The sequence below is a fragment of the Abramis brama genome (genome assembly GCF_963993115.1).
Source record: "Abramis brama genome assembly, chromosome: 11".
NCBI lineage: Eukaryota > Metazoa > Chordata > Actinopteri > Cypriniformes > Leuciscidae > Abramis > Abramis brama.
In genome coordinates, this window is record NC_139973.1 from 16,165,590 (window position 1) to 16,190,913 (window position 25,324).

Below are 25,324 nucleotides of genomic sequence, written 5' to 3' on the forward strand. Positions count from 1 at the left end.
TCCGCTACATGCCCTAAAACAAAAGAAAGCCACATGGTCCTGGACGACGGATGATTGCCAAAAAACTTTTGATACCATCAAGCGGGACCTAACCAATGCATCGGTGTTAGTTCCACCTGACTTTACCAAGCCATGCAAAGTACAGACGGATGCTAGTGTGGCTGCCTTATTTACTAAATGGTTTAAAATTCATGTTAATGTTTATGACCCTCCCTAAAATCATATTTATAGCACTTGTTCAAAGAAGCACGTGCAGTTATAGCCTGATGTGATGTCCAGTGGATGCGCACTTCAGAGTCTCGGCAGAAGTATGTCATCTGTACTTTTCGCCTATGTTGTTTTATAAATACTGAAAATTCAGACATCAAATACTAATCATTTCACATACTACTTTTCAACTTTTAATTAAACTTTAAAAAATGTTTTTTAGATAATATATAATTTATTTATTTTTGTAGTTACTTGATATTTTGTTATCAAAAAACAAAATTCCTTCATTTTTAAGTATGGCTTAAGTGTCCAAATTCAGAAATAATTTAAGACCAATTAAACAGATAATTAAAACACTTCTGAATCTTTTTCCTAGCTTGTGTGTGTGTGTGTGTGTGTGTGTGTGTGTGTGTTGATTTGTGGTGATCAGGCAGATGCTGCTGTATGAGTCAGCTCATTAGAGGGGGTTAATTGAAATGGTGACTTAGGGCTCAAATATGTGTCAGTTTGTCTGGGACCAACAGCTTTGTACTCAGAATTAAACATCTAAATCTGTTACTGACCTTTTCAAGGGTTGTAGATCATGCACTGCATTGACAAGAAAGAAAGGTAAAGTTCAACGGGTTTAAATTGGTTTTACAGAAAATGTGTCCTGTTTTGGAGAACATCTATTGCCAACACTGAAAATAGAACATTTATAGCATTAAAAAACAAGATATATAATTTCTCAGATTGGCTTCATTATCATTATTATATTCCACTATCCTCCTGCCATAAATTTGTCTTCCTTGCTCTTCAGTCTTGATATTGTGATCTACAATAACACCACAAATTTTACTGTTACTGTTTCCATCAGAAGACTGAGTCAATATTTTAGATTTGAGAAGGATATTGCTGACATTTTGTTCACCACGGTGATGTTTGCAACCTTGTTACAGTAGATATGCTTCTCATTAGTTACCCCATTCATCTCACAGTCCTCCTGACAATATCTCAACCCTGATTGTGAATGGTGCCTGGACATTGGGTGCCAAAGGAAAGATTGTCTAATTGTAAATCTCCTTTTGTCTTCAGCATGCCATAAAATTCGCCCTTACCCATTGCTTCATTTCTTCTCTAGAAGGAACAAATCTCTATTGTGTTTAAAATGGTTTGGCTTTAACGTCCAACCATATATCTGATCTACACATGCACCTCTGTTTTGGAATAAAGGAGCATTTGACCTCCTTTATTTTCAAAACTAGAGTGTGAGCAAACATCTGAATATTTAATTAGTGCTGCACATGCAAGTTCTCTTGAGATCATGACATAGTGCATGAGGTTATCCCTCCTGATGGTGAGAGATCCACATCCTATTCCTAAGTAAAGGAATTTGACATCATCCACATAACTAAAGGAATTTGAGCAGTGCATCCTCAGTATTTTAAATTGTTTCTTCAGTCACACATTTAGTCCTTTGATAAGATAGAATCAATATATATGAGCTATACAACAGACATAATAACATCATACTTTCTCAGACTCTCAGACTTTTTGTAATTTTTTAGGAAAAATGCACATTTTGCATATTCTCAATTGGATGCACACTTCAGAATGTGGAAGTAGTAGGTCATTCATACATTTCGCATACTTTTTTAGTAAAAATACTACTTGTTTAATATACTACTTTTCACCAATACAGAAGTGAAGTATGTACATTCAGGTGCAGGGCTTGTGTTGGTTAAAAATAATCAGAAATAGATGGCTTAGAAAAGTGTTTCTAAAAAAGGTTTAGCAGGAGTTTTTAATAAACAAATGTTTGGTTTGACTGCTTTTGCCTGACATTCAATGCTTTGATATGACAGATGCTATATATATACAGTGGGGAGAACAAGTATTTGATACACTGCCGATTTTGCAGGTTTTCCTACTTACAAAGCATGTAGAGGTCTGTAATTTTTATCATAGGTACACTTCAACTGTGAGAGACTGAATCTAAAACAAAAATCCAGAAAATCACATTGTATGATTTTTAAATAATTAATTTGCATTTTATTGCATGACATAAGTATTTGATCACCTACCAACCAGTAAGAATTCCGGCTCTCACAGACCTGTTAGTTTTTCTTTAAGAAGCCCTCCTGTTCTCCACTCATTACCTATATTAACTGCACCTGTTTGAACTCGTTATCTGTATAAAAGACACCGGTCCACACACTCAGTCAAACAGACTCCAACCTCTTCACAATGGCCAAGACTAGAGAGCTGTCTAAGGACATCAGGGATACAATTGTAGACCTGCACAAGGCTGGGATGGGCTACAGGACAATAGGCAAGCAGCTTGGTGAGAAGGCAACAACTGTTGGTGCAATTATTAGAAAATGGAAGAAGTTCAAGTTGATGGTCAATCTCCCTCGGTCTGGGGCACCATGCAAGATCTCACCTCGTGGGGCATCAATGATAATGAGAAAGGTGAGGGATCAGCCCAGAACTACACGGCAGGACCTGGTCAATGACAGGAAGAGAGCTGGGACCACAGTCTCAAAGAAAACCATTAGTAACACACTACGCCGTCATGGATTAAAATTAGAGCCCGACCGATTTATCGGCGGGCCGATATTATCGGCCAATATTAGGCATTTATCGGTATCGGCATTTATAATGGCCGATAAATTAATATTTTTAAAAAAATGCAGCGTGCGGTGATTTATGTAAGGATGGCACTGCCAATAAAGCACCTAAAAGCTGTCACAAAGAACTGGCAAAAGTGGCAAAAAATAACGGCCGCGTCCGGTGTAGACACAGTGTTAAAGCTCATTCTGCTACGTTACAACATCAAGCAATATTCCAATAATTTATATAATTATAACACTTTATATAGGGCCATTTTGCATTGAGAGTAGCCTAGTTTCACGTTTAGTACATTTTGCTTACTACTTATTTAAAATAGTATAAAACTACTGTACATATGTAATTATAAACGTTTTCATTATGATATTATTAATTTTACTTTACTAAAAAGATCTGAGTTCTTCCTCCACTGGTAGATATTAGAGAAATTAAGATTAAAAATAGAAGATAAGGTTTTGTCAGTGACACTTTTGATATATTTATTGATACAAGTTATGTTTTAAATAACGTGACTAAATTAAAAGACAAAGTCGTTAGTGAAGATTATGCAACAGTATTTAGAATATAATATAATATAAAATGCAATGCAAACTAGTTTGGTTACAGCTCAAATTCTCATTCTATCATTCACCCTGCCTCCATTACATATCTTTGTCACACAAGTGTTTGATCACCACATTTGAGTGATCATTGCAAAACGTTTATATATTTATTCTGTTTATACTGTGTATTCTATATACAGTACCCATCAAAAGTTTGTACACACCAACTGGAAAGTGTGTCCAAACTTACTGTACTATAATACACATAAATAATATTGCTACTGTATTATAATATACACATAAATAATATCGGCCGATATATCGGTATCTGGCTTTTTTTTATCGGTATCGGCATCGCCGCCCAAAAATCCATATCGGTCAGGCTCTATTAAAATCCTGCAGCGCACGCAAGGTCCCCCTGCTCAAGCCAACACATGTCCAGGCCCGTCTGAAGTTTGCCAATGACCATCTGGATGATCCAGAGGAGGAATGGGAGAAGGTCATGTGGTCTGATGAGACAAAAATAGAGCTTTTTGGTTTAAACTCCACTCGCCGTGTTTGGAGGAAGAAGAAGGATGAATACAACCCCAAGAACACCATCCCAACCGTGAAGCATGGAGGTGGAAACATCATTCTTTGGGGATGCTTTTCTGCAAAGGGGACAGGACGACTGCACCGTATTGAGGGGAGGATGGATGGGGCCATGTATTGCGAGATCTTGGCCAACAACCTCCTTCACTCAGTAAGAGCATTGAAGATAGGTCGTGGCTGGGTCTTCCAGCATGACAATAACCCGAAACACACAGCCAGGCAACTAAGGAGTGGCTCCGTAAGAAGCATCTCAAGGTCCTGGAGTGGCCTAGCCAGTCTCCAGACCTGAACCCAATAGAAAATCTTTGGAGAGAGCTGAAAGTCCACATTGCCCAGCGACAGCCCCGAAACCTGAAGGATCTGGAGAAGCTCTGTATGGAGGAGTGGGCCAAAATCTCTGCTGCAGTGTGTGCAAACCTGGTCAAGAACTAGAAATTATTTTTGTAGTTACTTCTTGGTTTAAAGCTACACTGTGTAATTTTTTAAGTTGATTCTTAGCAAAAAACACTTTGTTCTTTCAAAATGATATGTGCTCATTAATGTGTAATTACTTCTACCAACTAATCAAGTATTCTCGTAAGCGTAGAATCTGCCATTTAGAATACATACGAGCGAGTCGCTTGAATGGCGGCAGCCATGTTGCGCCTCCATCTTGAAAATACATTAGCCAAAGAGGGACATACCTGGAAATTCAAGCTTCGCCTTTCGCGTTTTTATACTCAGTGGCACCGTGACGAATGCGAGGGGGAGATTATTCGCGACTGCCGGCAGGTTTGAAATAATACGGCCACCATAGGAGTTAAAACGCCCTTGGAATGGGAGGGGCTAGAAAGTAATATTCAGTTGGTAGTTATAAACAATTTCACCACTAGATGGGAGAAAATCCTACACAGTGTAGCTTTAATAACTGATTCTGCCACATTTTCAGTGTTTTGATTTGACAGATGCAATATGTGCTACAACGAACGTAAACACATGATACTTTCCTCTAGCCATTTCAAAAACTTAAAAGTTTTTAGTTTCTAGGAAAAATGCATATTTTGTGGTTATTATGGTTCTTTAATTGGTTTTGTGTTTTTGATGCTTTACATAATAACAATCAGTGCAACAGTTGCTGTGCAGCCATAATGCAGTATTAGAGGCCATGTTGTGACTCATTTGAAATATCTCCCTTGGTGATGCTCCCAGGCGCTAGTGATTTAACCACAGCTCATGCTATGCATGACTAGTTTCATTTTTCTGGGCCAGACCTAAGCAGAAGGAGAGCGTCAGCCCCCCTGCAGTCAAAGAACACCTACACTACACTGAGATTCATACAAACCATTTGCAGCCCACATGCAAACATTTACCCACACAAACGCATCTGTTCCACTGTCACCGTTTACTGCGGCAACACCTGTAAACTTGGAGAGCCTGCGGGGAGAACAACATGAATCATCTTATTGCATCTAATCACTGAATTGACTCGATGAACTGAGAACCAACTCTTTTTGACATGTTCGATTCATAATTAACTGAAGGGCTGAATGTGCTGAAGCTTATAGTTAGAGCATATGAAGTGAACTGGGGATTTGACTGATGCATGAGGCAAAATTTATAAGCGGAACAATAGAAATGTTACAAATAAATGTAATTAAATAAGCTGACGACTTCACTGTACGACAGTTTTATCAACCAATATGAAACATGGGAGATAATTCATATTCATTTTAATACTTGTTTAAGGCGAGACACTACAGGTGAATAGGGTAAAATTTTTAACTAGCAGATATCACCATGAAACTTTCCCAGTTAATTACCTACATTAAGATAAGAAAAAAATGCACCTGCAGCTCAACCTGGCAAAGACTGAGCTTCTCGTCCTCCCTGCCAATCCATCTCTACAGCACGACTTCACCATCCAGCTAGATTCATCATCAATCACCCCATCAAGGTCGGTCAGAAATCTTGGAGTAACGTTTGATGACCAGCTGACCTTCACAGATCACATTTCAAAGACAGCTCGATCATGCAGGTTTGCACTGTACAACATCAGGAAGATCAGGCCTTTCCTAACTGAGCATGCAACACAGCTTCTCGTCCAGGCCCTGGTCATCTCTAGGCTTGACTACTGCAATGCTCTTCTGGCTGGACTTCCATCATGTGCAACCAAACCTCTACAGATGATCCAGAACGCTGCAGCTCGTCTCGTCTTCAACGAGCCCAAGAGGGCCCACGTCACTCCTCTGTTCATCTCTCTGCACTGGCTACCACTCGCTGCTCGCATCAAGTTCAAAGCATTGACGCTTTCTTACAGATCTATCACAGGCTCAGCTCCCTCCTACTTTCACTCACTACTACGAGCCTACATCCCTACCAGAAGCCTACGATCGGTCAACGAGCGACGTCTCGTGGTTCCATCACAGAGAGCCACAATATCACTTTCCAGAACATTCTCATTCACAGTTCCATGCTGGTGGAACGCTCTCCCCACCCTCATCCGGAATGCAGAATCCCTGACAACCTTCAAAAGACAGCTGAAAACCCATCTCTTCCGTGAGCACTTAACTGCATAAAAAAAAAAAAAAAAAAAAAAAACCCTTTCCCTCTAAAACCTTCCTTATCGGGCTTATGCTACTCTGAATAATGCCTGAACTTCGTATCTTGAGCACTTCTTGCGTTGTTTTTGTTTTTTCCTCTTCATGATGACTCGCTTAATCTAGTCCTAGTTTGTAAGTCGCTTTGGATAAAAGCGTCTGCTAAATGACTAAATGTAAAATGTAAATGTAAATATGCGCTAATTTGTATATATTTTAAAAAACGAAATCTGAATATTGGATAAAGCCAGATTAAAAAAAATTGTTTCATTGTGTTCACATATTAGATGGGGAAAAAATTACAGAGGGATTTATGGATATCTACTTTTGTTATCCTGTAAATCAGAATATACTGTCAATAGCCTTAAAAAATGATTTTCGCCATGTTTTTTGTAATAAAATGTTATATAAATCAGGCTAGGAATAATATATTTACAAATCCCTCTGTAAATGTCTTCATAATATAACTAGGTACAAGACTGGAAAGTTTGGTGTATATAGGTGCTACTGAAGTGGAGATTTCGGACTTGGAGTATGAGAGAAAGGTCATTTTGAGAAAACGGGCTTTAAAGATTTATCATCAGCCAATAAGATTGCGCATTCAGCCCTTTTACTTTCGCGATTGGTTGCTGATAAAAAGGAAATGACCATATTTGGATCCGACAGCATTGTACAGTGAAGAGAGAGCTTTCCAGCGGTGCCTGTAATGACAGAGAGCAGACAGAGATCGCGGATCGGCGGGAAGATTTACAACGACAACTTTTGTTGAATTTACGCGAAATCTACAGACGCAAACAGACAAAGTGTAATAAAATAAAGACCTAAATGTGTATTTCGGACTTTTTTTCACCACAGTCTGAAAGAAGACATGTTATTGAAGACAGATATCCAAAAATCTAAAAATTGACCAGTAAAAAAAAAACAATGTTTTTGCCTGCCGTGTCTCGCCTTAATGTGAATGTGTTGATTCTCATGATCCCATGATCTCCATCAGAGGGCACTGCCCCCGACTCCTTAATCTCACCATGAACTACATTTCCCATAACCCATTGTCTGGACTCAGTTTGATTACTTCCACCTGTGTGTCATTTGCTTGTCAATGTTGCCTATAAGCTCTGGGTGTTGCTCAAACGGAAGGCTACATCCTACGAAGGGTGCATATCTCGGCTGCCACGTCATCAAACGTTGCTGAAGCCTTCATTTTGCATCCTTCATTCTGCCTGTTTTGAAGGATGCATCGGATGTATCCTTTGTGTCCTTATATTACCCACAATCCTTTTTTCCAATTTACGGAAATAAACTGATGGAGAACGAGTCGGTATTTATTCGGAGTCAGAGTTTATTATGAAATTTAAGACAAAAATAATGCTTTCGGAGATGAAAGTATAGATGTTATCTTTTGTTTAGCTGTAAATTAATCATTAATACTGACCTGACAATAATGTAATTCACTGTATTGCATTAATAAAAAGCCAGTTAATATAAAGATTTGTAATACCATATTTTTTTCTAAATTAAGTTTTATTATTTTCGTGACGTGACTGTGGAGAAGGGAACATGTTTGACGGAGCCATGCGCTCTTACTAGACCGTCTCATTCTATATAGCGTTTTAATTGCTGAGGAGAAGTCTAGTCTATAGACTCAAAAGGACTGAACTAGGAAGGAGGCGTCTCGGTAGGATGCAGACTTCAGTTTGAGAAACACCCTTCCACTCACACCTTGTGAAGTCTTGTTGATGTTGCAACTCCATTTCTGAGTATTTTGGTTTCCTGTTCTTTGGTTTTGATCTTCTGCCTGTTACCTGGATTGCCTTATTACCTGTTTCTTGTACTTTGTATGTTATATGGATTATTCTGACTACTGTGTGTTTTTAACCTATTGCCTGTTCTTGGCTATTATGGATTATCTTTCACCAAGTCTCAGAGCAGTTTGGTAACAGAATGCATTATATGTAAAAAACAAAACAAAAAAACAACCCATATAAAACAAAAAATATTTACTGGTAATTTTCTGCCAGGATATTATCCAGTAATTTTATGGAAATTTCCATTAACCCTTAAAACACAACTGAATGCAATGCTTACAGGCAAAACACATGTAAAACAATATGGAAAATTCCTTCATATTTATACACATTAATCACATTGTGCCCTATTTTTACAGATTTTTTTTTACAGTGATATATATATATATATATGTGTTGAATATGGTTGGCCTGTTGTACACACTACACCTTTATTTTCCACAGCTGTAAATCCAATTCATATAGCCTATGTTTGTTATGGATATATACTATAGTAATGGATTTTAAAGGTTTTATTTTTTATAAGGTTTTGATAAACACGGTCACCATCCAAATTTCCTCCTGCTGACTGTCTCCATCCTGCTGTGAACATCTAAGGAGATGGTGTTCTTGGTCCATATCACAGCATGAGAGGGGCCACATAGTGCAAGTCATGCATTTAAATGTTTATTGTGAGCACAGGACTTGCTGTAGTAGCATTATGTGTATAGGCCTGGAAAAAGCTGATAAAAATTGATAAACATTCAAGCCTCTGAGCATCACTGATAACTTGCTGATTTGGTGCTGGTATCTGCATTCACATATGTGACTCATGTTTGCGAGTATTTTGTGTAGCCTTACCGAAAAATCGCTTGTGGGTTCAACATCATCCAAGGTCTAATAGATGTCACAGCAGAGATGAATAAACGCCTTTATGTTGTTATAATATTAAACAATGATGAAATATATTTTCTTATGAAATGCTATAATAAGTGATTGGTCTAAAAATTAATAAATAGATTTTAATAAGTGAGAGATGGATTAGCCTAAGTATAAAGTAAACGTGTTCCACAGTGAAAATCAGATGTGAAGTAAATTTAATTTGTCCAGTTTGGCAAATCAGAGAAGCCCGTCACGTGAGTGCCTCCTCGCGCTCATTTTAGATGATGACAGCATGTTGAGATCATGTGGATGACGTTATGTTGCTAAACTGCAACAGTGCAAGTGATACAGTCATACAGTAAGACGTTCGTTTTATTCGTTTTAACCAATTATTACTCTGTTGAAACAGTTACGATAGTGTATTATTGTTAAAAAAATACCACATTATTGATTGAAGTGTGATCAATTTCAACTTTAACTTCAACTATATTTTCTGTTCGTATGTCGGAAGCGTTTGGGATTGAAAATAAAGAAATTAACATTAAGCATGGGAAGCCAGTAAGCCTATCCGAATATGAATTTCACTGGAATAGAATATAATAGAATAGAGGTATTCAGATATTTCCTCAAGGAAGGTGTGTACATACAAATGTTGCAGACTTTCTTTTCCTTGCCAAAAATGAAACAATGAAGATGGTTATGATGTGACGCAATAGGCTCCTTGTATGTTGCTCTTGCTCCTCCCTCCGCCGGGAAACTCGCAGCACAGCGGCAGTGCTCGAGTTCAGGATGCCGAGCTCTGGAAACATTCAGAAAGTCACACGCCTCTCCTAGTCTGCATAACCGACGACAGACATTCTTTATTACAGGAGGAAGAGTTTACCTCTGGATCTGAAGCTCATTTTTGTGTGGAGTAGAACACGTAAGACTTTGATAAGATAGTTGGAGCAAATCTGGGGACAGTCAGAAGTGCGATTAACTCAGGTGAGACATTCTTCACATATTTCACACTGTGAGTTCAAGCGGATGATCTCAGGCAGCAGTTATAACGGTGAAACTGATCGATCACTTCTAAGTCACTTCATCTCCCCTGTCATCTTTTAATCATAAACCACGATGACGTTTTCATTAGTTTCCTATTGGTTTAGTCACCTTTTATAATTCAGTAACCTGTTTTGTGCGCGCGCTTATCCAAACACTATGTAGCCTACACTAGATATCATTCCAACAGTGACCAGTCTGATGTTTGTTTATCTACACAGACACGATTCATGTTGTGGTTTTGCTTAGCAGTTGAATATCAGAGGCAGTACAATTTTCTTGGGGTTTCCTCCTCCATTCTGTGTTGGGAGCAATGTCGGTGTTTCCGTGTCCATGATGTCAATCGACGTCCAATTCGTGGACGAATAGCTGCTAGTTCTTTGAGTTGGAACTTTTAGTGAACCGATTGAACCGGATTACTAATCGCTATGCTGTCTATGCTCAACCTAAGGCTGAACAAGTGTTGTTATATTCATATATTTAATTATGTAGCCTAATTTGATTGTTTGTTTGGAAAGTGGAAGCATAACAAAATCGGTCTGAGCAGTTTGTGAGTCAAACGCAATTAACGGATTAATTGAACTGGGAATCATCTCTTTCAGATATGTCCGATTCATAATGAGCTGAAGGGCTGAATGAGCTGAGTTAGAGCATGTGGACTGAACTGAACATTTAACTGATGGTGCGACAGTTATGTTTGTATGACAGTTTTTATCACTAACTTTTTTTTAAACATTTTTAAAATGGCTGCAACAAATTAAAATGGTTTATAGCCTAGAAATTACAGTAGCCTAAATTATTATTTTTTTTTTTACACATTCGACAATAAACCTTTAGAGACAGGCCTATTGTGAGCTACAAGGTTGTTGGTAAATTCTTATTTTTTCATGGAATCTTGAAATTTGCAGTGTTTATTATAAATGATTTATATGTGCACCCCTTTTTTCCATGCGTTTCATGTTTTTTCACATAAGTCATGTGCCCTCCTAATCTTAATAAATTCCCCTCTTGCAGCCACCTCTAGTCTCTTCTCTGATGATGTGTTTTTCGGTGTGAAGGTGGGACAACCTGAGATCACAGCATTAGCAAACCACAATGATCCAACCACCTAATTAATTCCTCATAGACAAAATAAAGTCCTGGTCTACAGTATGGTGCAGAGGAGTTGTGTGTGCTGTGTAAACATGATGGTTATTAGCTCTAGACTAAATATGAGCAGGCATTTACTCATCTCACGTGCACAAAACAGATTCAGTATTTATGTATTTTATGTATTTAATCTCACTTTATTAACCAATGTCTTTGTTGCTGACCTTTGACGATCCAATTCAACCATAATAATAAACAAAAGTGACTTTAGTTAAACATCACATTTGCATTTCATTTTTTTGTTTTTATTGCTGAAGTAAGAGGGTGCTTCTCATTTCTTATTTGTGCATCCTCGTTTCCTTTCCTTGCGTCTCCACCCCCTGTAGGATGCGAGGGAAGGCTGCAAGGAAAGAAAATGAGGACGGAGGAATCGAAGGAAATCTTATTTGTGAATATTCTTGATCACTTGAGCGTCTCTTCAAAGCGTCATCAGCTGCACTCAAAGGATCTGACCTTAAGTTGTTAAAGTTTGGTTATTTAAGAAATAATTAAATAATAAAGATAAAGCAAGATTCCCTGTTGATATATGTGTGATGTATGATTTACCTATTTAAACTGCAAAGGTAAAGCATAAATTCTAAATTATTGTGATAGATGTGAAGGGGGAGGAGAATTTATACGAGTGTTAGGTTTCTCGACAAGAAAGACTTTTGCATAGGATACACCTGTGCATCCTCGCTCATAGCTCCTCTGGAACCTTCCTCACTTCTCGTTCCTCGCCTCCTCACATTTAGAGAATTGAGATGTCCTTCAAGATGGCTGAATTTGATGTGTTTCCGGGTCAGGGGCTGGAGGACGGAAGAGTGAGGAAACGAGGAAGTATCAATTTGAGTATTGAGAAGCACCCAGTGTTAAACTCTCTTCTCCTGCAATCCAGAATGGCAGCAGAGCTGAAAGGTTTGTTTGAGATGCGCCCTCTACTGTACAGGCTTGAATTTTCATTTCATTTCACTTTTAGTGTGAAAGAGCCTTTCATCCATTTCAGTCGTATCTGTATGGTGATTCACTATCCATGCATTTTCTTGCTGATGATTTTTCTTCAGGGGTAGGTCACCAGGTCTTTCCCAAACTCTTCCCATTACATGGCTTGAGACTCAAACACACATGCATTCACACCTACGGAAAATTTACTCTCCAATTCACCAGTACTACGTTTTTGCATTGTGGGGTAACCCACACAGACATAGGGAGAACATGCAAACTCCACACAGAAAGGCCTCCTGGCTCGACCGGGACTCAAACCACTAAAAAAGCCTTTACATTTGGCAAAAATAGAACTTTTTTTTTGTTATTACAAACAAAGGGTGCTTTTCCACTACACAGTACCAGCTCGCCTCTACTTGACTCGACTCGCCTTTGTTTGGTTTTCCACTGTGTAAAAGTTGTACCTGTACCTGCTTCCAGGTACTTTTTTTCGTATCACCGCCGGCGAGGTTCTGAGCAAGCTGAGGCGATACTAAAATGTGACGTGAAAACACGTTAGACTGCTGATTGGTCAGAGAGAATCGTCACTATTCACTGCATCATCATTTCCTGCGGCGTCGCTATGACGACCAGGTACTATTGTTGAGGTACTATCTGCAATGGAAAACTGAGCGAAAAGCGAGCCGAGCCGAGACGAGGGGAGTCGAGTCGAGTTGAGCTGGTACTGGTAATGGAAAAGCGCCAAAACAAGCAATTCCAGCCCAGGTGAGAAAAAGTAATGCAGAAGTAACCTAACACATTCCATTCCATAAAAAGTAACTTACTCAATTAGTTACTTTTTTAGGGAGTAACGCAATATTGTAACATTACTTTTAAAAGTACATTTCCCCTATACTGCTGATTTTCAAAAACTTTTTTGCTTCAAATCAAAGTTTGTAACCACCTTGTAGCTCGTTGGTTTGGTTCATGGCTTTTATAACTCTTTCATGAAGACTTTTTTAAAAATCCCTATTGAAAAGTTATTTCTGGAACCAAGGCTGCTAAAGAAGAAGAAGCCTTTTGTACCGGTCTTTTGTACCGGTTCTTTGAGGAACCATTTGAAAGAATCAATGTGTATGTTTCGGACTTTGCGTTGCACGACAGTTCAGAAAATCAGAAAAGGAGTGTAGGATTCCAATTGCTTATCAACTTTGATGGGTTGATCAATTTCTGATCCTCTAATTAAAAAGCATTGTAATTAAAATGTTAAAGATCTGTTTGGGCTAGTAACTGAAAGGTAGGTTCAAACCCCTTTAATTATCACTATTGTGTCACTTGATGTTGGTCATTTGGGGGTAAACATCTATTGGTTTGATCTTTTTGCCCAGTTCTGCAGCATTTAATTTGATAATCACCTGTGGGTGCAATTGAAGGCACAATTCCAGAACAACTGTTTTTGTCTCATTGTTTTAACTGTTTGTGGTAGGCTACTAATGTTAGCGTCCTCTCAGCCTCGACAGAAAATACTGCTGTTCTCTACTAATGCAGAATCAAGTCAAGTCAATAAATTAATTAATTTATAATAATATAAAAACATGTACGGTAATGTATTGTATAACATACCGTTTTATTGTCTGTTTTAAATCCACATGAAGTGTAGCGTGCTTGTAAATAGGGCAGGGTATTGATTCAGATGTCCCGATTCGATTCCGATTCACAAGATCTCAATTCGATTTGAATCTTTATTTTCGATTTGTTATTGTTTTGTTGTTTTTGAGCCATGTATCCTTGCATTGTAATAAATAAGGTTATGACACCAACATTTTTAGATACCAGTGAAATTTAACAATCCTCGATTCCAATTTTGATACCACAGCTAAAACTACTTGTATACATTTCAAAGATTATTAAAAGTAAACCGTCATTAATAAAAAAGAACAAATAATTAAACTACAAGGAATAGCACAAATAAATAAAGACAATAGAACAAAGATACAAATGAAATAATCAATGCTTTAAGGTTTTTCAGGTAGGTGTAACTTTTGAGATACATTTGTGTGAATTAGTCCACTTAAGCGGAGACGTCAAAGAGAATTAATTTGATTATTTACACGGTGTCTGAGACGTGCAGCCGTGCAAGTTCTCTTGCGCTTCAATGCTTAAATTGGCAAGGCTTGAAAACGTGTGCAAATTATAAACTTTAGTGTCAGCACTGGCCCGATCGGGACACTGACAGTGTCCTTCAACTGTCCAGAACGTCTTTCAAGCTGAAAGGCGGTCTTGCATCCACCTTGTTCAGCACTGAATGAATGTCAGGGTCCCCGCTGTAAATAATAAGATTAAGGTCAATCAGATATGATGTTTAATGTTTGCGGGAATACTGTACATATGGAAAAAATATCGATTCGTGGCTCGATATTCTAAAAAAAACAAAAACACAAATTGATATCGAATCGACTACATAAAAAACCCCACACAAATCGATATCGAATTGAACACATTTAAAAAAATGAAGAATCAAAAAATCTATTTTTTTGCCCAGCCCTAGTGTCAAAACAAACTCCATGAGGCTTTAGTGATAGTTTTTATTTCGCCAATGGAGGCCGCTCTTGTACAGTAAAATGCCAGCAGCCTCATCTCAGCCGCTCTAGCAAGGGACGCAACCCAGAAAAACTATCGATATGGATTTTTGGTATGGCAAAACCGATCAATCTGTTGACCTCTATTTAAGATGTTCCAGCATTTGACCTGAGGTAATATTTTTTTAGGTGAGCATTTGGTTTTATGTTGTTGACACAAAATTGAACATCATCAAAGTTGTTCTGATATTTGATAGGGAACATTATATGAATATATAATATGTTATCACAAGAGCCTTCATGGAAAAAGGCTTTACGTAAATGGCCACTTTGCTTGTCTCCCTCCATATTCATTGCTGATCTGTTTTAATGTCAGATTATCTTATATCATGTTTGGTTCAGCAGCAGCAACTCCAGGTGGCTCTAACAGATGGTGTGGAAAACATTGCATTATGGGGTCTGTAGTGTTATATTTGCTGAATGAAAGTCAAAACCAATAAAACATTGGTATTGATATACATTTACTTTGTTCACTAGGTCACTTGTGTACTGGCCGGAGCATCATTGCATAATTGTGGCAAAACAGGTTTCTGATTTCACAATATTGCTTAGAATAAAATGCCAGGAAATGCTTAAACATGGGCGTTGCTGTCATTAACATGTTTGCACTGGCATTCAATCAAAACAATGTTTTGCTCTGTTAATTTATCTTAGAATTTAAATACATCCGCTGCCTCAGAAAATGGGATGCAGGGAAGCATGTCGTGCTCGTCATTGATTTGAACAAGAAAGGTGATTTGCCTCGTCAGAGAGAGTATGCCAGTGAATGAAAAGCAAATATGGTTAGAGCAGAGTAATTCAGTCTGAAACTGGTGTCATATCACTGCCTGATACGTGAAATGCGTGGCAAAAACTTGTTGCCTGCTCTACTTTCCACTAAGTGACTCAGGAATGAAGTCTGTGTCCCTTAAGAGAGTCAAACTATGCCTACGCTTTTCTTCTTCAGAGTTTTCATAATTGAATTTGTCTGTCTAAGAATTTTCCCACACAGAGGTTCTTGTCACAATTCCTCTCTTATTCTCTCTCATTGCAGGCTCCATCACTCCACCAAGAAGAGAAATGAAGCCTACGATCAAGTGAAATGATGTAAGTATCTCTAATTAAATTTGATAAGGCCTTGGATTATAGCATTGAGACATATGATATGACTAATACTGATTACTCATTTCCTAATGGTTTATGATTTGTAAATGAGAGGTAATTTACATTTCTGTAATTTGGTTAAGTTGTTTTGTTTTGGAGTATGTAAAACTAGCCATGTGATATTGCACACATTTCATTTAAATGTGTTTTTTTATTTTTTTTTATGAGATGGATTGATGACACATTCTTCTAATTGTCTTTCTTAACATTTTCCAAATCATGTAGCTTGATGGGGAGAGGCGTGCTAATTGGTTTTAAGCAATCTGACTTGCGATTTTCTTCTGAAAATAGAAAATAAAATCTCATAGACTTTAGAGCTGCGCTGTACCGTATATCGGCACCAAATTGCTTATCGGCTGATATTTTTACATTTATTGGTATCAGTCAATATTGTGAATGTTTAATATTGTGGTGTATAATTGTGCATTTTGATTTACCTTTGTCCTCAACCTCAGCTAAATTAAATAAATAAATAAAAACAATAATTGAATTACACTGTTTAATGTAATCTTTAGCAAATTTTTCATACTGTATATTATAATGTTATGATGCCTCAATTTACTTGAAGCATTTAAAATGATTGATTTTAGTTTTTTGTGTTTTACTTTAGACAAAAAAGTATCAATTTAATATCGGCCATAACATTAAAATAGTTATTGCCTTATCGGTGTCAGATAAGAACTGTTATAAAGGTGCATCCCTAATAGACTTACATTGAAGGTGGGATCCGAGTCATATATTTTTTCAAATTTGCCAATGGCGACCATTTAAAACACTCCAGCAGTGTTGTTATTGTTAACTAAAACTAACACTATTAAAAATATTTTTCGCTAATTGAAATAAAGATGGAATGAAATAAAAAATAAATATACTTTTGAGAAACTTAAACTCAAAAAACGTACATGAGAATTAGAAATGTTCCTTTAGCAACTGATTGTAATAAGCTGAAGTACTAAAATTACTGAACCTAAATAAATATAAATGAAAGCTACAGTAAATAGAAATATTAAGAAAAATGACAAAAGCAAATAACAAAATTACTAAAACTTAAATTAAAATGAAATGAAAAGAGAAAATATGAAAATAAAAGCTAATTCAAAATATGAATAGAAACTATATATAAACAAAACGAAAATAACACTGCATAGCAATAACCTACTGTAACATTGTGATACTTACATTTCAATAGGTGCTACTCATGTTTTAATTAGAAAATATACAAATCTATGTAATTTTGTTGGAAGCTTTGTAATTAAACAACAACAGAAATCATTTGAATTAGGCAGCATTGGAATGGGACTTTGGTGCATAGTGAGTCAACTAAACACTTTCACACTGTTTGAGCTTAAAGATTTGACCATTTCAGCATGGAAGAAGATAGTGAGTCATAGCCATAGTGAACCGTTTTACAGATGTCCTCTCTTTCCCACAGGTTTTTGTTTATCACGCTTACGCTTCTTGGGAATTTCATTACCGTTTCACAAGGTGAGTCGTTGATGCAATTACTGTAACTACTTTGCTAAAATGATGCTTCCTGTTTTCATTCAAATTCTCTGTGTTATCCTGACCAGCTATCTAGCGTCATCACATTGTTTTCCATTTCCCATTTGCTGTCGAGGCAAAGACCTACAAAACATGCTGGACACCCACCAGCTGTCAACAGTCCCTCTGTCCACCTCAGAGATGCATTAGTGTGGGTTATGCTTGAGCGCACAGAGTGCAGGAGGCTGATGAATGGACAGAGAGATAGGAAAAGACAGAGAGATAGTGAGAGAGAGAGATAGATTGAAAGTAAGGGCTGGAGGAGGGTGGTGATTACACCCACATCATGAATCAGACTATAAACCTTTAACGGCCACACAGGGGCCTCACCTATAGACAGATATACAGATGAGAAAGGGCCACAGGCCTTCAAAAACAGTAGTGCAACTGGTAACTGAAGGTGAAGTGTATTGTCATTTAATTTAGTCATTTTCTGCTAAATGAATGAATGTAAATGGATAGGGATGGATGGATCTATGGGTGTTTTGCCCTCCAGGTCTCTTTGTTAGTCATGTGACTGAAAACTGAATAACAGTAACTCCACTGATGGCATTATTTGGGGCCGGGGTTATCTGTCTTACCGACCAATGGCAGATGAGGGAGTATTCGGGAAACTTGTTTGGGAATAGTCATTATTGTTGTAGTTCCGTGTGGTGCAGAAAGTTAACACACTACGTTTAATACATTAATCGTGCTCTTTATTAAGAAAAAAAACCTTGAAGATGTTAAGATTTTCTTAAAATTAGTGTAAGTACACACACTCAAGATAAAAAAAAAAAGACTATCTTGTCTGGAAATAATGTTGCAGTTCTACACAAGTTGTGTCGTCCTTGAGCAGCTTTCAGATGAATGTTCAATTCTGAGCACTTCTAAGAATTGAATCTGTCTATAGATGTTTTTTTCTTATAAATGGCATTGGTCTGCCGTTTGATTGTTTTTCCCCACTGTTTGATTTTTCAATTTGAACAGTATTGCAAATCAATGTCACTCACGTTGAGATCCTTGTGTTTCAGGTCTTGCTGCTCCGAGTCCTTCAGATGGCAGGGGTGGTGTTTATGAAGACCTGAAGTGGACGTCTCTGCTATGTTGTGAGCTGCCCTTTGCAGCCAACACCATACCTGCAGAACCGTGTCAGCTGCTGAATGCTACAAAACCCGAATCACTCGCCCTTTCTGGTAAATTCATCATGTCTGATATTACAGTCATTGTTTTTATTCATTTATAGCTGTAATGTTAACACTGGCATTTTAGGAATAAAGAAATATTACATAAAAGTACCGTTTTTTTGTCCATGTTTGCAAAAATGTTAGAGTAGCAATATTTGTTGATAGCAGGGCCGTAGCTAGAGGATTCGGGGCCCCCTGAAAAAATATTGATGTGGGCCCCCACCACCCTCCACCAATATATCATATACTGTACAATAGATGAGCATGGAGGCCCACATATAACAGAAGAAGGTGATGTTGTTGTAAAACCTTTATTTTAAAAGTTAAATGTATATAAAAATTACAACTAATAAAAAGAAATTGTCAAATAATAATAAAACCAATTTTTTAAAAGTAACAGCAAAATAATGTTTGTTTTTTCCCCATCAGTCAGTTATAATTCATAAATCAAAAAGTAAACATTTATAAATTGACAAGAATGCATTCAAATAAAAACAAAAAGTAATTTATTGTCTTATTTTTTAATAAAGATAATATTATTAAATAAAGATAATGTATTCATTAAAGTGCAGTGTGTATTCGTGTTTTATTGATGTGATAAATACATCATCAGCCGGCAGGTCAGGTGCATAATGCAACTCGTGTCAATTTTTTAACTCTTTTTACAACAGTGTAAAAAAAATTTTGACCACGTAATCATTCGGTCGATTGTGGTGCGCACCAATAATGAAAAGTGAAAGGACCTGGCAGGCTGTAGACGGTAGTTTTCTTATTCCCAGCAAAATAATAATAGGCTACAACATGTCTTTAAGAACGTCTTGATCGACTGGGATACAACAGCTCTCCTGGCCTCACTCTCCTTCTTTTCATGGCGTTTCTGGTTCCCTGATTCATGTTTTCTTTTCCCCGACATTTTGTCAGTCAGTCTCCTGCTCTTCCACCAAGTTCATCGTTAACTTCAGGCACTGCCGCCTCAACTCTGATTGGTTCTGTTCATGGCTGGGGTGGGACTTACAATTTTATTGGGTCCATGATGTTTGTCACTGACTGAATAATTAATAAATACTTTAGATCGGACTAAACCATTTATAGGGAGGTAAGAGAATATTTGGAAAAAATATTTAACCAAATTGCATGATTTTGTGGTTTTCATTTAAATCTCAGGCATACAACTAATATAAATATTAGAATTATTCATACAACAGGGGACTATATAGTATAACTGCAGGATTTTGTGGGGCCCCGTGGGCAGCGGGGGCCCCTATAATTGTCACCACCTTTCACCCCACTAGCGACGGCCCTGGTTGATAGTCACAGTATTGTCGATCATCTGATTAAGCTGATAATATGTAATTGTCTTTTTATTGGAGAAGAGCTATAATTGATTTTTGCTTCACAATTAAATGTCTTTATCAGCGTTCTGTCAGCATATGTAATATGCGTTTGGTTGTTTACGTTTTGACGTCAGTACCAGAGAAAGGTTCAATACATCGAATTTCCTTTAAATGTTTTCTTGCTCTGTCAGGAAAGATAAAAACATTTTATAATGAGCTGATTTTCTACACTACTCATACACTAACGTTCAAAAGTTTGGAGTGATTAATTATTTTTATTTTTTTAAATAAATTAATTATTTTGTTCAGCAAGGATGCATTAAATTGATCAAAAGTGACAGTAAAGTCTTTCACAGTACATTGTTGCAAAAAATGATATTAAATGCTGTTCTTTTGAGCTTTCTTTTCTTTAAAGAATCCTGAAAAAAGTATCATAGTTTGATATTAAGCAGCAACTGTTTTCTTAGATAATAATAAGACATGTTTTTGAGCACCAAATCAGCATGTTAGAATGATTTACTGTTTTTACTGTATTTTTCATCAAATAAATGTAGCCTGAGTGAGCAAGTGACTTATTTCAGAAACACAATAAAATCTTACAACCACGAACTTTTGAACGGTAGTGTTCAAAATAAATGATAGAAAATTTGTGAGTTAGTCTTGCCATTTTAAGTTCTCAAAAAAGCTGTTTAGTTTATATTTGCATGAGATGACCTTGTCCATTGAAGAAGTCTTAGCTACAGCTATGAACCAGAGAGACCCCTCCAGACAAGTAGATACACATGCCAACACTCATGCTAATCAATTCTCATTACTTTCTTTGATCTCTTCTCTGCAGTAGGCCTCAGGACAAAATCTACAAATAAATGTATATTTAAATGGAAATAAATTAGAGTTTACAATCCTATGAAAGTGTGAAGTAGCTTTTCAAAAATAGAGGGAAAAATAAAGGAATCAATACAAATACAAATAGATGTAGATGCTTATTTTTCCTGTAATATATATATATTTTTCATAACATTTTAAAGCATTCATAAAATCATTTTTTGGGACTTCTGCAAGTATTTTTTTGGGACTTCTGAAAAGTGCAAGTATAAAACTTAAACATGATCCAGCCAGAATCTTAACTAGACTATAAAAAATGTATGTTTATTCTTTTGATCTTTGTATCTTTCATGTTATTTGTACACCATTTAATGAGCCTGTGTTCGGACACGAATAATTTGCAGATGTTCTTTCTAGAGGCTTCTAATTGCGATAGGCTGTGATGAAAGAAGCTAACAAGGGAATGCAATCTCTTTTCAGGAAACTGTTTGGACATCCTGTGCTGGCTTGAAGGTGAACGGACAAATCTGATTTGTAATGCAAAGAGCCACAGAGCAGCAGCCGCTGCCAGTCTGTACACTGTTAGTCCTCAACAATTAGTGTGAGTCCTCTGTTTTCAATCTGCTCTCCACTGACTACTGATTGGCTGAATGGCTGCTGGTGTATTGCTGCTCCCACAAATTAAGCGTGTATGTGGGGAGATTATGCAGATGATGTATAATACATCTCTAGACTATACTATTAATGGTCAACTTTTTAATTTTCATTATCATTTAATTCATGTTATACATTTTTCCCCCTGTAAAGATAATCTGACTTTGAGATTATTTCCCCTGTGAAAAATATTATCCTGTTTTGATCCCAAACGTAAGACACCTATGATGAAGTGACTGTTATTTATGTTGTCTAAGAGTGCCTAGCAGTCTTGTTGTAGTTTTGTGGGTACAAAATAAGCCTTAATGATTGTTTGCCTTTTTTGTTTTTCATTTTAGTCTACAGATGGATATACTTCCAGACAAAAACCATCCTGCTCAGTGTGCCGGGGAAGATACTGCCACGTGCTCCGTTTCTCTTCATGGCAATGATGCAACTGTCTCGTTGACCCTCAGCATATCTGTGAATGGGACTACTGCACTGTCACCGAAGATGCAAATCAGCACATATAATCTAAGTAAGAATTTCATTTTGATTTATAGTTATTTAAAGATTTTTTTTAAGTATCATCCATCCATCCATCCATCCACCCACCCACCCACCCACACACACACACACCCACACACACCCACACACCCACACACACACACCCACACACCCACCCACACACACACACACACACACACACACACACACACACACACACACACACACACACACACACACACACACACACACACACACACACACACAAACACAAACACAAACTTGCTATCTCATTTCCTTCTTTCCTATGCATGTTTACTTTGGAAGCTGTAAAGTTACTAGTAATGCTGAGTTTCCTTTTGGCAAAATGCACTGCAGATTCAGGTATTTCATATTTCTACATGTAGCTCTTAAATATGGTCTCATATCACAAACCTTTATTGGGGACAACTGCTAAATTCCTTTTATTTTATTTAATAACTCAAGTAGAAATGGGCAAACATTTCAATTACAGTTTATTATTGTTGTAAGTGATTATTATTTATTTACTAACCAAAGTAAAATGTTATGGTAATCTGACATAAGTGATCATACAGTCAATCATAATTTTTTTAGTTGTGAAAATATTTTCTGAAGTAAAATTAATCTTCACAGTCATCTGTATGCTTGATTAAATCCTAATTGTTACTATGAAACATAATTTAAAAGCATGAGTTCATGGAGACCGATGCCAGGGCAACAGGTGTTCTATTAGGGTGTGTTTGTTCTTTGGGCCGAATAATACACATCTCTCTCAAGTGGTTTTCCAGGCAGTGGATTGAAATGGAATTTCACAATGGCATGGTTAAATGACTTAGAGGTCCAAACCTTAAGTCAAGCTCTTTATCGTCATTGTACTGGTACAATGAGATTGTTTCCCAAAGCCACATAATGTAACATTTAAATTAGTTAAATTTTAAAGCAAGGATGTTACCATGTCTTGAACATTTGGGTGACACCAAAGTTTTTTGTTTTTGTTTTTATTACTTTTTTATTTAAATAAATTAAATAATTAAAGTATTAAAAGGGATTTTGCACTTGAACAAACAATAACAATTGTCGAATATTCTCATAAGAGCAGTAACATCCTAAGTGAACTTAAAGAGTTGTGAGAAAATGAGATGCGCATCAGATCCGCGTCATGTGCAGCAGCGGCAGATCTTAAAGTGACAGCAGCCTAATAAACCTTTTGCTGTGATGTCTGTCATTAATGTTAATCAAAGAACAAATGTAACAGAAAATTTGAGCTTTAATAAGGATTAATCTATTTTTAAGACTGAAGTGTGTGACAACTTTATTCAATTTCTGTATATTTCCTAACTGTTAGACCGGTATGGAAGGCCACAGGTAAATATGAAATTTATTATAATGGGTTTATGTGAAGATTGTTTTAAGTTCACTTAAAGCCCATGTTGCAGGTTTTTTTAAATTTATTTTTATTAATATAACCTTGTATGAAAATACCATATGAAAAGTAAATGCAGGATTAAAATTTGTTTTGCAAGACATAAGGGCACAAATTTAATAGAAAACGTGACAGTTTCCTTGACCGTGTTGAAAAAACGCTTTTTTTCACCATCGCGTCATATGACGTCACATGAGGTAGTCGTTTGGCTCTGCGTTCGCGCTCAGTGCAGATAGGTTGGTATTCAGTTGGAGCGGTCATGATTCAGTGTGTTTTCGGTGCAAAACGTAGTTTTTTTTGTAAAATGACATATGATAAAATAAAAATAATTCATATATAATTTTACAAAACGGTTTTGCGCACGTGCTTCTGCGCGCACTATTTCGAATTTACGTATGAATGTGCGTTTTTGACGACACGGGACCATGGGCTGGGCCACTCGGAGGTTGCTTCCGGGAATAGTAGCCTACAGTATTAAAAATCGCTACATATAATTGTTTAGAAGGTTATAGTGTGCGTTATTTGTTTTCTCTTTAACTTCTTTCAGCTCTTTTCATGTTTGGGGGGTCGGATTGTACAAATTATGAAATATTCGATATCCCAATTTTGCATATCGTCAGACAACAATTTGGATATTATCGTCTAAACGATAGATAAAATATGTGATATATCTCCCACCTCTACATACGAGTAAACATTTAGGCTACAATTCCCCCAGCTTTCCGAGCTGTCATTGCGATCCATTGCTTTCCTATTGTTTACTTTGACCGCTCTACCTCATGTTACGTCACTTCAGGTTCGGCGGTTTTCAAATGCGGAAGTAAAAATTTCTCACAAAAACGACTCCAGAAGCCTAAATAGCGTTTTATAAGTATATGTTTATATTTAAATCTAGTTCCTACATTATTTTTCTATACATTGGCTTACTGGGTACTCTAACCTGCAACATGGGCTTTAAATTAAAAGTAAAAAAAAAAAAAAAAATGTAAGCATAATAAATGTTGAAATTGATAGCTTTCAATTATACTGTATTGTTGAGTGTCTATCATTAATGTTTAAAAAAATTCATTTCATAAAGATATCAGTACCATTATCAGTATCAGTGAGACTGGCCATCATCTATAAAAAAAATAAATAAATGCCATTACAACAAATATTTAAAATACACTGTCTTAAGTTGTTTCTACATTCATTTGGAGAGTAAATGTGAAATTATTACAATATAAAAATATTAAAAACTCTGATGTTTTTAATCGCGATTAATTACAGAAAAAATGTGTATACATAAACTCAGCAAAAAAAGAAACGTCCCTTTTTCAGGACTGTGTATTTCAACAATAATGTTGTAAAAATCCAAATAACTTTACAGATCTTCATTGCAAAGGGTTTAAACAATGTTTTCCATGCATGTTCAATTAACCATAATCAATTAATTAACATGCACCTGTGGAATGGTCGTTAAGACCTTAACAGCTTACAGAGAGTAGGCATTTAAGGTCACAGTTCTAAAAACGCAGGACACTAAAGAGACTTGTCTACCGACTGTGAAAAACACCCAAAGAAAGATGCCTAGGGTCCCTGCTCATCTGCGTGAACGTGCATTAGGCATGCTGCAGGGAGGCATGAGGACTGCTGATGTGGCTAGGGCAATAAATTGCCATGTCCGCACTGTGAGACGCCTAAGACAGCGCTACAGGGAGACAAGAAGGACAGCTGATCATCCTCGCAGTGGAAGACCACGTGTAACAACACCTGCACAGGATCGGTACATCCGAATATCACACCTGCGTGACAGGTACAGGA

General features: G+C 36.9%; 1 protein-coding gene across 4 annotated transcripts in view; it reads left to right on the forward strand.

Moving 5' to 3' along the window:
- Positions 1-25,324, forward strand: part of lepr (leptin receptor) — a gene marked incomplete at its 5' end in the record, with an annotated part of 57,911 nt that overhangs the window by 8,877 nt on the left and 23,710 nt on the right. For 2 of the 4 annotated variants that reach the window (XM_084128732.1, XM_084128733.1), the window contains 4 exons: positions 17,483-17,555; positions 18,626-18,787; positions 21,418-21,538; positions 21,930-22,108. In XM_084128732.1, the coding sequence (XP_083984858.1) occupies positions 17,483-17,555; positions 18,626-18,787; positions 21,418-21,538; positions 21,930-22,108 (535 nt within the window). Of the gene's footprint in view, positions 1-9,960; positions 10,180-15,960; positions 16,014-17,482; positions 17,556-18,625; positions 18,788-21,417; positions 21,539-21,929; positions 22,109-25,324 lie in introns of those variants that run through there. The other 2 variants (XM_084128734.1, XM_084128735.1) reach the window with 2 other exon arrangements.